At 29.5% G+C, this 13,873-nt stretch overlaps 1 protein-coding gene across 1 annotated transcript; it reads right to left on the reverse strand.

Moving 5' to 3' along the window:
- Positions 1–1,501: 1,501 nt before the first annotated feature.
- LOC123700507 lies at positions 1,502–10,344 on the reverse strand. Its single transcript, XM_045647740.1, has 7 exons — positions 10,287–10,344; positions 6,184–6,357; positions 4,705–4,858; positions 4,137–4,257; positions 3,512–3,643; positions 2,456–2,669; positions 1,502–1,720 (listed from the first exon to the last, which is right to left on the reverse strand). The coding sequence occupies exons 2-7, from the start codon at positions 6,350–6,352 to the stop codon at positions 1,566–1,568; spliced, it is 945 nt and encodes a 314-aa protein (XP_045503696.1). The 5' UTR covers positions 6,353–6,357; positions 10,287–10,344; the 3' UTR covers positions 1,502–1,565.
- Between the last annotated feature and the right edge of the window lie 3,529 nt (positions 10,345–13,873).

Raw genomic sequence — 13,873 nt, forward strand, 5'->3', positions numbered from 1 at the left:
AAATGTTCAGCTTAGCGTATCCGGTATCTATCAGTTAGGTACCTAGATAATGTATAAAATTTTTCATAAAGGTATCAAATAAGCTATCAACATTATTCGCAAGCGGAGATATCGTCCCTAAATTTTATGGGCTTTAAAAAAAAATTATTTAAACAATACACGTTTTTATTAAATAATCAACATAATGTTCCCACAATTTAAGTTACTAAGAATGTTTGCGTCATTAGAAATTAAAAATAAAATCAAGCTTTTTTGTCAGATTTTGTTACCTTCTATAGCGGATCAAAGATTTACTACGCAGTAAACTTATATCATTTTCCTGTCCATATTTGTGTGTGTTTATTTTCTATGATATATACACCTTTGATAGAATGACACTAAAATCAGACTCAATAAAACATTACATATTTCTAACTCAAACATTTCTTTCATCGACTCTACTTTTTCTTAAACGCATTTGAATCGCCATTAGGTGCATATATTTTTAAATTGACATTTCTTAGATATCGATGAATATAATAATTAATACTATTAATATAGTAGGCACAGCTCTCTCTCTCTCTCTCTCTCTCTCTCTGAACTAATAATTCGTTAGCATGATAAATATATATTATAAAGAAATATCTTTAAGAAAAGTCCAATTTTATTTTTCCTTCTGTACCTAAGTACCTACCTAATATTTTTAGTAGTGAATTGTTTAAATTGTTAATTTTAATTGTTTTAGTCTTAAAAATTATTTTCCAGTTATCTGCTTTACCTCATCGCTAGCTTAAAGTAACAAAGCAATACTAGCTTTCCACCCGCAGCTTCGCCCGCGCAGTCAAAGAAAAACCCGCATAGTTCCCGTTCCCGTGGGTTTTCCGAAATAAAACCTATCCTAATTCCCGGGGTAAAAAGTAGCCTTTGTCTTTCCCGGGTATCAAAATATCTCTATACCAAATTTCATGCAAATTGGTTCAGTAGTTATGGCGTGATTGAGTAACAGACAGACAGAGTTACTTTCGCATTTATAATATTAGTATGGATAAAATGTATCATGTTATAAGATAGGGACCGAGGAAATGGGCCATAATAAATTATGTATGATGACGTAAAAACCAGAAGGTCAAGGGATTATAAAGTGTATCGAAAGTTCATCCTATGATGCGCCTCCTAAAATGTGTTTTAAGCGATGCTCAGTTTGTGGCAGTTTTAAATAAACTTTGGATCCTTGAAAGAGGGATTTCGTATTTTTCGTAACATAAAAATATAGTTAAATTATAAGAAGCTATTATAAGTATATTATTATGAATACTTACTGAATATTAATATGATTATTAATAAAACATTCTATTACAATTTACAATGCTTAGAAATTACAAGTAAAAAATATTATGTTAAAGTGAACTTATTTTCCAGTAAGGTAGTACCTATCTATAAGATGTAGCAGACGCGCACGTATTTTATATCATTTATGCATTAAAATCTCAACATTATTAATTTCTACGTTCAATAAAACACCTTTTAACTTACAATAAATTTATTTACATTAACACCACCATAAATAATACGTGTTTAATCCTAGATTAATCTACATTCAATTTCCTAAACGATCCTGGCATTCCTAAATACTCTTCGTTGAACTTTGACGTGTTGCGTCGTGACTCGTCAGCTACCAATTTGTCGCTGTCTTTTATTATCTGCCTCGCTTCTTCCGTTCTTAGCATTTCTTTCCATTGTTCTAGAATAAATTTTAACATGAAATAAGAAAATATATATTATTTATCAATTGCAAACAAGAATTATCCATTATTATAAACAACAAAAAATCCGACTTCGAATAATTTTTGTAGCCTATACCACTATCACAATTGAGATGATTACGACAACATCTTATAAGTCAAAATCCGTCCAGCAGTTTTATATGTAGGGCATGCCAAAGTAGAACATACACAAATATCTACACTCGAAAATATCTCTCCTATTTAGCAGTAAATAATATCTAATCAATAGACAATTCACAAAATAATAATACATCTGAATCAACTACTAATAAGTTAATTACGTTTCCATTTCATTATCAGCACCCTTCCAGTCCTTTGCACATTGCCTATAACCCACAAAACAATAGTAGCTTGTGACACATTGAAGCTACTTGCAAAAACATAAACTTCATAGTAAATAGGGCTCAACTTAATTAAACAAACTTCCGAGCAATTTTAGTTATAAAACCCTACTGTAACGATAATCCTGCATTCCTGTATGGTTACCATGATGCCTTAAAGCAGTATTATTTCCAGTTCGCGGAGTATCCTTTTTCCCATCTTTTTCCACACTGGAAATAAAACTGCTTTAACCATGGTAAGTTACTACTGTAATACTTTAAGATATCATGGTAACACCCTGATATCTCTGTTGAGAATGTAACAAAATTGTTATTCGGGCTTTGCATTAGTTATGTGTGTTGTATCATTACCTGCTAATTTAGATATACTCGGGCCGTCGCCCTCGTAGTCCTTTGGCAGTATTTCTTTCGGTATATGCTTATGTAGGTCGGCGTATGAATTATGCACGTGTAGCCGACTCGCTACCTTTTCCTTAAGACCTTGCTTTATGAGAAAAACAATCCTGTCCACGAAGGATGGCGCGTTCAGTAAGTGAATGCCTTTTATTTTTGTACCGAAACCTTCCTGAAAATTAAATGGATTTGTGTTTATTTACAGGATTTATTTTGGAGTATGGAGCTGATGCATTTCACATTATAAGTGTCATCTGTGGAACTTTAATTGGATCGGCTGCTGAAGTAATTATAAAATCTTGAGGTATAAATAAAGTGATTCGTTAAAATTATTTATTTTAATTTAAATTATCCGACTAACTATTTGAATTATGATCCCATATTTTATAATGTGATGCGATTCTATCTGACTCATGTTATTAGGTACTTGTTATTTGTTTCTGATTACATAGTTAAAAAATAACAGTTATCTCATGAGCATCTTTGAAACAATATTGTATTGCGTTGATTCACTAAAAATTACTTAATTATTTCATATAATTGTAAATATTATATTTTTAAGTTTTTACATAGCTTTTTGTTATTATCCTTGAACTGACCTATTTTTTATAATATGTTTTTATTTCAGACACGTGTATACTTTTTTCTTTTGTCGTGAACATTGTAATTAAAAAATACAGTATGCGCTTATATCAATATAATCAAAATAATTATATTTTATTTGTTCGATTTTTTTCATAAATAGTATTAAGATGGATAGTAGAAATGTGAATAGCATCATTAATTTGTAAAGAATATAATATTATTTATTAGTTGATATTTTACTATTTAATAAAAATGAATCACCAAATATGTGGCTAAGCAAATTCGAGAACGGCTCGACCAATTGCCTCGGCTATTTTTTAACGTTTTTGATATGGACCAAGGTAAGGAAAATATGAAAAAGGGATAACAGTACAAAAATAACGTCTGATGAGGCAGCTAATTTTATTAATAATCTTCAAGTAAACTTACCGTACACAACACTTCTGCTTTTTTCACCAGAATAGGGTTTACTTTTGTAAGCAGCCCAATGTGAATATTCGATAGATCGATGATATATCTTTCTGATAAACAATAATCGTAGTGCAGCCTGTACTCTCCAATCTGGAAAAGAGAGAAAATGTAATTAAATACTTTTAGAGATTCTTAGAGCATAACAAAGAGATATGATGTTAATATTATAGTGTAAGTAGGTTATTAGGTTTATATATAATAATTATGCCGTAGTTTTAAGCTATTTAATATACTATAACTGTAACTGTATTGATTCTGAAATAAGTCAATAAACGTAAATAAAAGGAAGATGAATTTGTCTTTCAACAAACTCTATGAGAGCCCTTTTACAAGTCAACACAAAATATAGGTAATAGATTTTTATTTTTTTATAGCTTGGTATAATGACGGGCGAGTAATAATTGACATAGATTATTATATAATTTTTTAGTCCCTACAATTATATAGCTTTGGAGACTTGACCTTTTACTTATAGCCTATAGGACAGTTACCACTAGACACAGCAACACAGACCTTCGCTAGATTTACCTTATTTGAGAAACATATATTTTCTAACCAAGCTAAAACAAAAAACAAAACTAACCATAAAAGCATACCGAAAGTATGACAACAAGCTAAATTGTTCTAATTTCTCCGAAAGAAACTGTGTCACCATCACCCTGGATTGGTCCATCTTGTACAGCTTTGGAAGTGGCACGTACAGTCTGTAAGCAGCATAATATGCATAAATAATACCCTGGATTGGTCCTATAATAATTACCTATAATAATTACCTATAATAATTAATTATCTTACTTATAATTATCAATTGTTGTTTTCCTTTTACCTATAAACAATTTCCGTAATTATTATTGCCGTAAAAACCAAATTTAACACGCCTTTAAAATTTACATAGCAATATTTGTAATTCACTATTCAAAGGCACGAACTATTCACATGCCGGCTTACAATAATTATTAATGTAAAAACCTATAGTATGATAAATTGCTGTAATGAAAACTAAGATAGGGTCATTATAATATATTCACATTTGTACACGTGTATCCATCCGTGATACGTAAAAAATATTGCATAGATTCTTGACTACATGCATGCTGTCAAAATTAAATCTAAATGTAATAAATTATGTAGCAAATAAGAATAAAATGTACCCATAATCCCAAAGCGGTTCAAATTCCTCCACACTTCGGTTCATACATAATTCCGGCATCATGGCTCTTGATGTGAACATTTTGTCTATTTTAATCTTTGTAGCTTCCACAGATCCTCGAGACAGAATCAATATTCTTTCTAGAATGTTCCGATCTGAAATTAAATTTTATTGAATAATAAATGTTAACGTCTTCACGCAATGATGAGAAATATTCTGCGACTGTATCCCATTTATTTATTATATAATAATATGCATATATGCAATTTTACTGTTCATATTCAAAACTGATTGTACACTGTACAGTGTACACTGTGTTATGAAACAAATAAACGATTTTTTTTATATAAGATATATTATATTTTAGTTTAAGGTTGAAATAAACTGTGTGAAATAAAAAAAAAGCATTTTTATACAAACAAATACTTTTTTTTTTATTTCAGAGCCCGGCAGTCGGCACCTTCACAAGGACTGGAGGCTTTTGCCCGCTTTAAAAAAAACGATGAATTTTATTATTGTAACACCAACATTATTGCAGCAATATCAATATTGAACAAACAGAAAAAAGTCTATATAAATTTAAACCCTTTAGACTATTTTTTGAATAATCATGTGAATGAAATTATTAACACTTAATTCAATTTAGCGTTTATAGATTGTTGTTAAATTTTCAAAACGGACAATAAATTATACTAGCACAATTACCATAATTATATTAGCTACATGAATTGTTTCATTACGATTGTTCCAACTACATTAAAATATTTTCTATGAACATAATGATCGTTTTATTACGTTTATTAAATTTTAAGCAATAAGTCTAATACAATCACCAATCACCCATGCATTTAACTACCTGTGCCTCATGGTTTTACCCGCATCGTTCCGCTCCTATTGGTCTTAGCGTGATGGTATATAGCCTAAAGAATTCCTCGATAAATGAACTATCTAACAGTTCAAATTAGACCCATGATTCCTGAGATAAACGCATTCAAGCAAACAAACAAAATATTCAGCTTATTATTCTATAGCTTATATTAATACCGATTATTATTAAATATTTCTAGTTTACGCCGTTAGTACACCGACGCATTCGCGTGTGGCAGCGAATCTCTGCGAAACTACTGCGTAGCGAAATATCTGCGGAACGTTAGTAAACAGCAATGTTTTCGCTACTTTTTCGCAATGCGTCTGTGTAATGGCCATTTCGCAGTTCCTTGCGAAACAATACTGACAAGGACACAACTATTTCATCTATCTATGTGCTAGAGTGAGACGTATCATATGCGAAAACCTGCCATACTACTGACAGATTTTCCGTTGTTTCGATGCCACTCGCGAATGCGTCGGTGTACTAACGCGAACGGCGTTAATGTAGAGTGTTTTTTCATTAAATCTTTGTTCAAATAAACAAAGGCATTGACATAATGTGCCAACGCCAAAGCGGAATTTTATCACTAAACTTTTCCTGTAAACTTACTTAATGCTTTGCAAGCCTCTGATAAATGGTCTTGTTTCTTGCACCATTCGTCTATAGCGTCTAGACTTTCCTTTATTCTGTTCACGTCATTAATTCCATAAAACTCTCTCGCTTTACTAACGTCGTCAGCTGATATTTCTATCAACGGATGGTGCGGTAGATTTTCCATTGTTACTGAAAATTAGATAATAATAGGGATAGAATTCACAAGTTTAATGCTTTGCATTTATATTGTGGTTTAATTGCTGGGTAAATATGATACCTATAATGTCCTGTAGGTAATTTATTCTATAATATATAGGTACTTCGATGGATGTATGTATGCAATATGGAGTTGTATATTGCATACATAAATAAATAAAATAAAATATTTTATGTTTGAAAATTGTCGAAATAAAATATTTAAATAATTATCAAATATTATTTTTCGGTGAAGCCATTTTTATTACACTCCTTTGTAGTTATTTTTTCCAAGAACATAAAAATAAACAGCCTTCAACAATAATATTGAAATATCCTTCCTTATTATATTATAAAGTCATAAAAAACCTCAGCATCCTTTAGACTCTATGCTCTGAATTAGTCACTAAAATGGGAAAAAATTAAGTTACATATCAACAAGCTTTAATTATTTGCACCTCTAATTTTGTGCACATAAAATGTAAGATTTTAGAGGCAGTTTTTAACAAATTTAAAAACAAATATAGAATTAATTTTAAATTATACATATCAGCCATACTTGTCCTTTGATCAGAAATCTTATAGGTTAATGATATTCAATACCTAGTATTATGTTACTTCATAAAATAATAATTATTATTGACGATGCGATACGTATGATAATACTAGCTGCTCCGCGCGGTTTCACCCCCGTGGCTCCACCCCTGTTGGTCGTAGCGTGATGAAATATAGCCTATAACCTTCCTCGAATAAATGGGCTATCTAACACCGAAAGATTTTTTCAAATCGGACCAGTAGTTCCCGAGATTAGCGCGTTCAAACAAACAAACAAACAAACTCTTCAGCTTTATAATATTAGTATAGATTATATTAAGTGTTTAATAAATAGTATTTAAGGTATTAATATACCTTTATACAGCAAGATATGTGAGAGCAGGAAAATAAATTATGAAGCTGTATGGTAAGAATTTATGGAAGAAGTTCGCAAACTCTAAGTTTACTCTTGAGAGTGAATAAAATAGTAATAGAAAAATGTAAAGAGGTATATCAGTGCGGAGGAATTCAGGAGATTCAAGTGTTTCTGGCTTTTAAACCGAGCACAAAAATAATTTGAAGTAATGACAGGAGTGAGTAAAATTCGGTTGCACTTCTTGTAATTTATATTTTGGTAGGCATCGATATTATAATCGACTCTATTCGTAACTTTTTACTTGAATTGCTCGTAAATATTATCGAGGACCAAATTGATTACAATTTTCAATCGTTTGAAGGATTTTCTTAATTGAATTGTTATTCTAATGGTTAATATAGGCCAAAAAGCTAAAAAATTCTAACGATTTAAAAATTGGAAAAATAATGACAACAAAAAACAATTTTCATGGTTTAATAATTTTACTGTATTCCATATCTATTTTAACATTGACCTTCAACGCCTTTACCGTTTTAAACTGTGGTTTTATAAAATAGTTGTATCATCAATATGACATAAACGGGTATGGTATGACGTGTTAAACGAATAATATTTATAATAGCAAAATCAAATATATGATCATTACCGTTGTAATAAATGGTTGTACAAATATTTGCTTGATATACGTGTTTATTATGAGTAGGTAGGTATAGTAAAACTGACCCGAGTGGTCAAGGAAAAACTGATACTATAAGTCTATGCTTTATTTTAAAATACAATTAAGCCAAGGTCAATGCTATATTGTATGAACTATGTTGTATGAACGTGATATGCATACTGCATAGTCTAGATTTATATGTTTAGAAGAAATAGATATTAAGAAAGTTAAGAAAAATATTGTTATTATGGTCCTGGGTAATAATTATATTTTCAAAGGATAAAAGCAGATACTTTGACTATATTTTCTATGATTAATTTAAGTGCTCTTAGTTTTATTAAAAATATTTAGTAGGTACCTATGTTATCAAATCAAATTGCATTTATCTCTCCATTTTTGTGAAGACTTTCATTAAACTACTAATCTTCGAGTCAATAGTTCAAGATACACGAAGCAAAATTACATCAAGTTCTGTCAAATCGTTTCCAAGGTTGTACATGAAATATCTCACGATATTTTGGGTATACTACTTGTCTATGACAAGTAGTTCACGTACCTGTATGACGCTACTTCTATTCACAAAAGTGTCATCCAAAACGTTTTTTTGTACATCGTAAGATATTTTTTGTGTTTATTCCAATAAAATCTCACCTACGTGTAAGGCAAATACTATAATCGACTTAATAGTACGTAGGTACTTATCGTAAATTACTGTAAAATAAGCATACGATTTATTGAGAAATTCATCGGAAAATATAATATAATTATCACCTGATAGTTTAAAATTTAAAAATATAAATAAATTTTGTGAACGGGTTTGGTCGTTTTTTAAACAACTGAACGACGGACATATCAATGAATTAAGTAATGAAATTTATTTTTTGCAATACAAAAAATATACAAAATAATGGCAAGATTCATGACGTGACGGTGTTGCCATGACGCGACCTTGAAATTGAACTCTTAATGCGCCTAAAGACGTTTCACTTCAAAAACAGCAAATTTAAAATAATTTATTCGGCACAGTTTGTAATACCTACATTTTAACGATTTAAGACCCTCATTCCAGCTAATTATAAAAATTGTGGGAAGTTACATAAAACACGTTAATTGCGAACCACAATAAAAATAACCATTCTTTATAATTCCTAATAATATCCTGTCCTTGTTTTCTTACGCCAAAACTAAACCGAAGCAATTTGACTTAAATGTTGTGTATTAATAAATGTTTAAGGTTGTATTTGGTTTTAAAGGATTGTAAACGATCACCACTGCTCATGAAAATTTTCTGAAATGTACTGGGAGAGGAAAAGGAAACAGGCAGTATTTCTATCCAGATTAGACGAATACCCATGGAATCCATATTAATCTACATTATAGGTAGATGCAATAAATGATAAATAGTGATGATACACTCGCAACTCTACATTTTCTAATATCTTTAACTTAGCATTTAATTTCCTTTACCACAAATAAAATATTATTATTTGTTAGAAGAGGGATTAACACAATACAAAAAGCGACCATATAGCTCTAGTTAGAAATTAAAATGTATATAACTTTTTAGTTTTAAGCCCGTTCTTTATAAAATGTTACAATTAAATTCGCTTACATATAAATGAGAACTATCTTCAAATTGTCAAGTTTATAGATAGCACAGAGTACTAAAAAGTAATAGAAAAAATGCTACGTCTATATCTGTAGCAGTACTATATTGATGTATATCGTATATATTATTATTATTACATGTATTCAAAATTACATCAATCCTTTTAGAATATGAATTAATTGAACGGTGTACTAAACTGATTAATAATAATAATTAATTAATGAGGATAATTAATTGATATTGATTGACGTTTACATAATTTAGTTATCTGCCACCACAAAGCGTTTTATTATGTTTTAATATTAAGAATACTAAGAATTAATTAGTTACGTAAATAAGCTGAAAATTAACAAAATATCGCCATGAAAGGCGATATACGAGGCGGAAAAACAAGGTATACAGTTTTATTCAACAGGAATAACTTATAATTATAAAATTATATAGAATGATTAAATGTATTACCGTACAGAGAAGTAATTACATCAAAGAAATATATTTAAAAATTTTATTATTTGGCAAGTTTGGAACCTAAAATTTACTGCATAACACATAGGTTTTCACAAACATACCTCTATTTTATACAACTCGTCTCTAACCTTAATTTATTTGAATGCAATCATCACCTATATATTTTATGTATATAACTTAAAAAAAAACATTTAATAGCTATTCCAAAGAGGTTTCTAGAAAAACAATGGTATATAATAAAACACAAAATAACCATAACTACGTAATACAAGACTTACCTGTCCTTTAACAAGGTAACCAACTGAATACGTTATTTCTAAACAAATGTGCTCTGATGTATATCTATACAGTTTACTTTTCTAGGCTGTAACAATTATCAAAGAATGTCGTATGGTGCAGATCTGTCATAGGGTTTTATGCCTTATACCTTAGCCTTAATCATCTTAAGAATCTTGAGAGCGAGAGTGATTTTCTAAATGAATGATTTTCTCAAATCTGTGAATAATTTACGATACTTCTCTTAATTAATCTAGGTTTAAAGAATCATTTAGGTACTCTCATTTAAAGACTTAAAGCTAATTACATGAGAATAACATAACAAAATAAATAAACAATGAAACAGTAATATACAATAATTTGCACTGAAAAATTAAAAATTGCGTAGTATTTTTTGAGAATTTTTGTTAATAGATAAAAATAACGTAAGTATTACATATTTTCTGCCTCTTCACCTTAGCATAATACTAAGAACTCAATCGAGTACTTACTTTCAAATGAGTATACCCAATTTACTTTTAAAAGAAATTATTATTCATTCCCTATAAAAAAACATAATTACAACCTTATTTTATAAATCAACGTAATAAATGTACTCTATACTATAAGTCGTAGTAAAATAATCTTTGCCTGTTGTCGCAGTTTCTCAATAAACTAGGGGACAGAAGATTGTTAACGTTACCACCACTCTACCATCATTTACATGGATGTGTGAAACGTACTATACATACCTTTTGTTTAATATAGCAATTTAATTCCAGTACGTACAAGTTTTACGGAAGAAAAGCATTGAAAATCATTTCCGTAGTTATTTATGCTCTCCGAAGTAACTCAAGTACCTTTTTTAACTCAACGTTATACATATTACTTAAAATAAGTGTCCAATTTTTTCTCCTTAAACGTAGTAAACATTCTCAACTAAACTATTCAATAATATGTTAGAAACCTTATAATAAGACGTTATCAATACTTTATATAGGGTAAGTTAATTAACTTCTAGTTATTATAGAAGTCTAGTAATATAATTATGTCTTGAATTGACCGGATTTTGGTAATAATAAATAGCACTTTTTAGACAACAATTAAAACTAAAAATAGGTAATATCGCAATTATATCAAAAAACTTAAAAAACAGGCCCTAAACTCATGAAATTATTGTTTTAAAGATTTTTATTTTTGAGATTATTTTGTCATCGATATATTTTAAAGATGGCCAAAATCGAATCTAAAGGAGTCGGTTACATACAAACATATAGGTAAGCTAATCGAAGTGTGTATAAGAAGGTATATTAGTTCTTCAGTAATCAGAAATCAAAATTCTTCCTCAACTATTGGAATATCCTGTAGTATTAGGTATTAGCTTTTGTGCTTAAATATGGACTTTATTTACAAACGATGGTTTTATTAATTATTGTTTCTGTTATATTATAAACTTTACTTGTTTATGTGTTGAATGTAGCCTATGTGTTGGCAGATCAAATGAAACAGATAAATCTTAATACCTAATATAAAACAAAGTCGCTTTCTCTGTCTCTATATCTCTATGTATGCTTTAATCTTTAAAACCACGTAACGGATTTTTATGAGGTTTTCTTAAATAGATGGAGCGAGTCTTGAAGCAGGTTTTACTATAAAATTTATTAGGTTATAGAAAGAAACAAAGCGGGCGGAAAGCTAGTAGGTACTTAATAAACTATTTTCAATTAATAAAATCTTAATCAGTACAAAACATATTTTCACAACAAATTCCGTGAGTTACAAAAACAATATAATATGAGAGTGTGTATATAGGGTTATCAAATTATATTTCACCTTTGTTTTTTATATCATGGAGATCGACATAATATTATCTTTCGCCAAGACTTCAATAATTGTAAAACTATAAACATTGAACGATACACACTCTTATTATACCAATCAAAATTATAGCAAACTATCTACATCATATGCCTTATTTTTGAAATATAAATATACATTAATTCATTTTTTTTTTCATGATATGAACACATTAGAATACTTTATGTTTAAAAAAAGTTCAATCTCTACCAATAATAAAAATTTTTAACATAAAAATACAGTTAAAAAATTATAACCCTTTGATTAAGAGTTATACCTATTATACCGAACTCTATTTCCAAAGTTTTATAACAAATTACAGCAATTTCCCTTCTGTTCGCAAGCTCTTTAAATTGGTTAACACTTTTTTTATCCTAAAAAGTTAGGGGAAACATAGCATCAAGGTAAATAAGATCACTGAATAAAATATTACTTTTAACGAGTTTATTCTAATTTATGCAAACGCTTCTTTTGTAGAAGAATGTTTTTTTACAATTTTCATTCCAGTTTTATTACCTTCTTAATTGATCAAATTATTTTTGTGCAAAAACTCAGATTTACTATATTTGTTTTAGTAATGTTTGATCAAGGATAAAACGACAATATAACACTAGGTACATATCATAAAAAAGTCGCTTCCATCTATCTGTCCGTATACTGTCCCTATAATATGCTTTAATCTTTAAAACTGCGCAACAGATGCCATAGGCGGAAAGCTAATATGGCATATGTTATCAATTCACACGTCATGTCCAACCCGGTAAATTAAAAATGGGCTGAAAATATAGATGAATAATTAAATGTAGATAAGTATATATTTCTATCAAATTCCTAAATACAGACCTAATATATTATAATTAAAAAAATTGTGAAGTAAATAATATAAAGAACAGAAGTCACTTTCTTATAATATAACTATTATATATAATAACGATGTATTATAACTCTAATATTTGAATTAAATCTCCTTACTACCGTCTGTTAAATACAAAAACATAAAACCCGAAAAATATCTGAATACAAATGACCGCCCCAAAAGCTTTATTAAGCAAACTTCAATTAGTATAAATATAAAATTTTCTTTGTGAATAACTCTTTACGCAACGAAATTTACACCTCTTAGTAATTAAGATAATGCCTTTAACAAAGATTCCGTCGGAACATTTCTTTTAGAATAAAGGGCCAAAATTTGTGTATTACGAAATTTTGTTGCTACAATGTTATCAGGGAAAACATTGTTAAGTACAAGCCATGACTTTGCTAACTTTATGATTAAGTTACAAAAGAAAGGTTATAATTTATTATATCAACGAACAATATCTTTTAGGCTTGCGAAAAATCTATGCGTACTTATCACCTAATGAATCAATTAATTCTACATTAATATATATTACTATAGGTACGCTTAAATGGTAATTTCAGCACTTGATATTCGATGATACGATGGAAACAAAATAACTAAATTAACTATCAAACCATGCTACACGTAGCTACCTACTAATCTCAAGAAATCTGAGTCAATCTTCAGGCTGAAGAAGTCACCGTGGCCCCGTCTTTAAAGCGACTCGACGGAACACTGGGGTTTTGGTCGGGAGCAATCCGTCATACCACTGAAGAAGAAGTCTGTAGGATTGAACAAAAAAAAAACCGCGTCGAAACAACTCAGGTGTAAGTCGTCTGAATTATAAAGGATAACCGTTTTATGCTAATTGCTGGTCTGCAAACGTAACGAAGGGATAAAAAGCTAATTTAT

Source organism: Colias croceus, chromosome 19 (assembly GCF_905220415.1).
Source record: "Colias croceus chromosome 19, ilColCroc2.1".
NCBI lineage: Eukaryota > Metazoa > Arthropoda > Insecta > Lepidoptera > Pieridae > Colias > Colias croceus.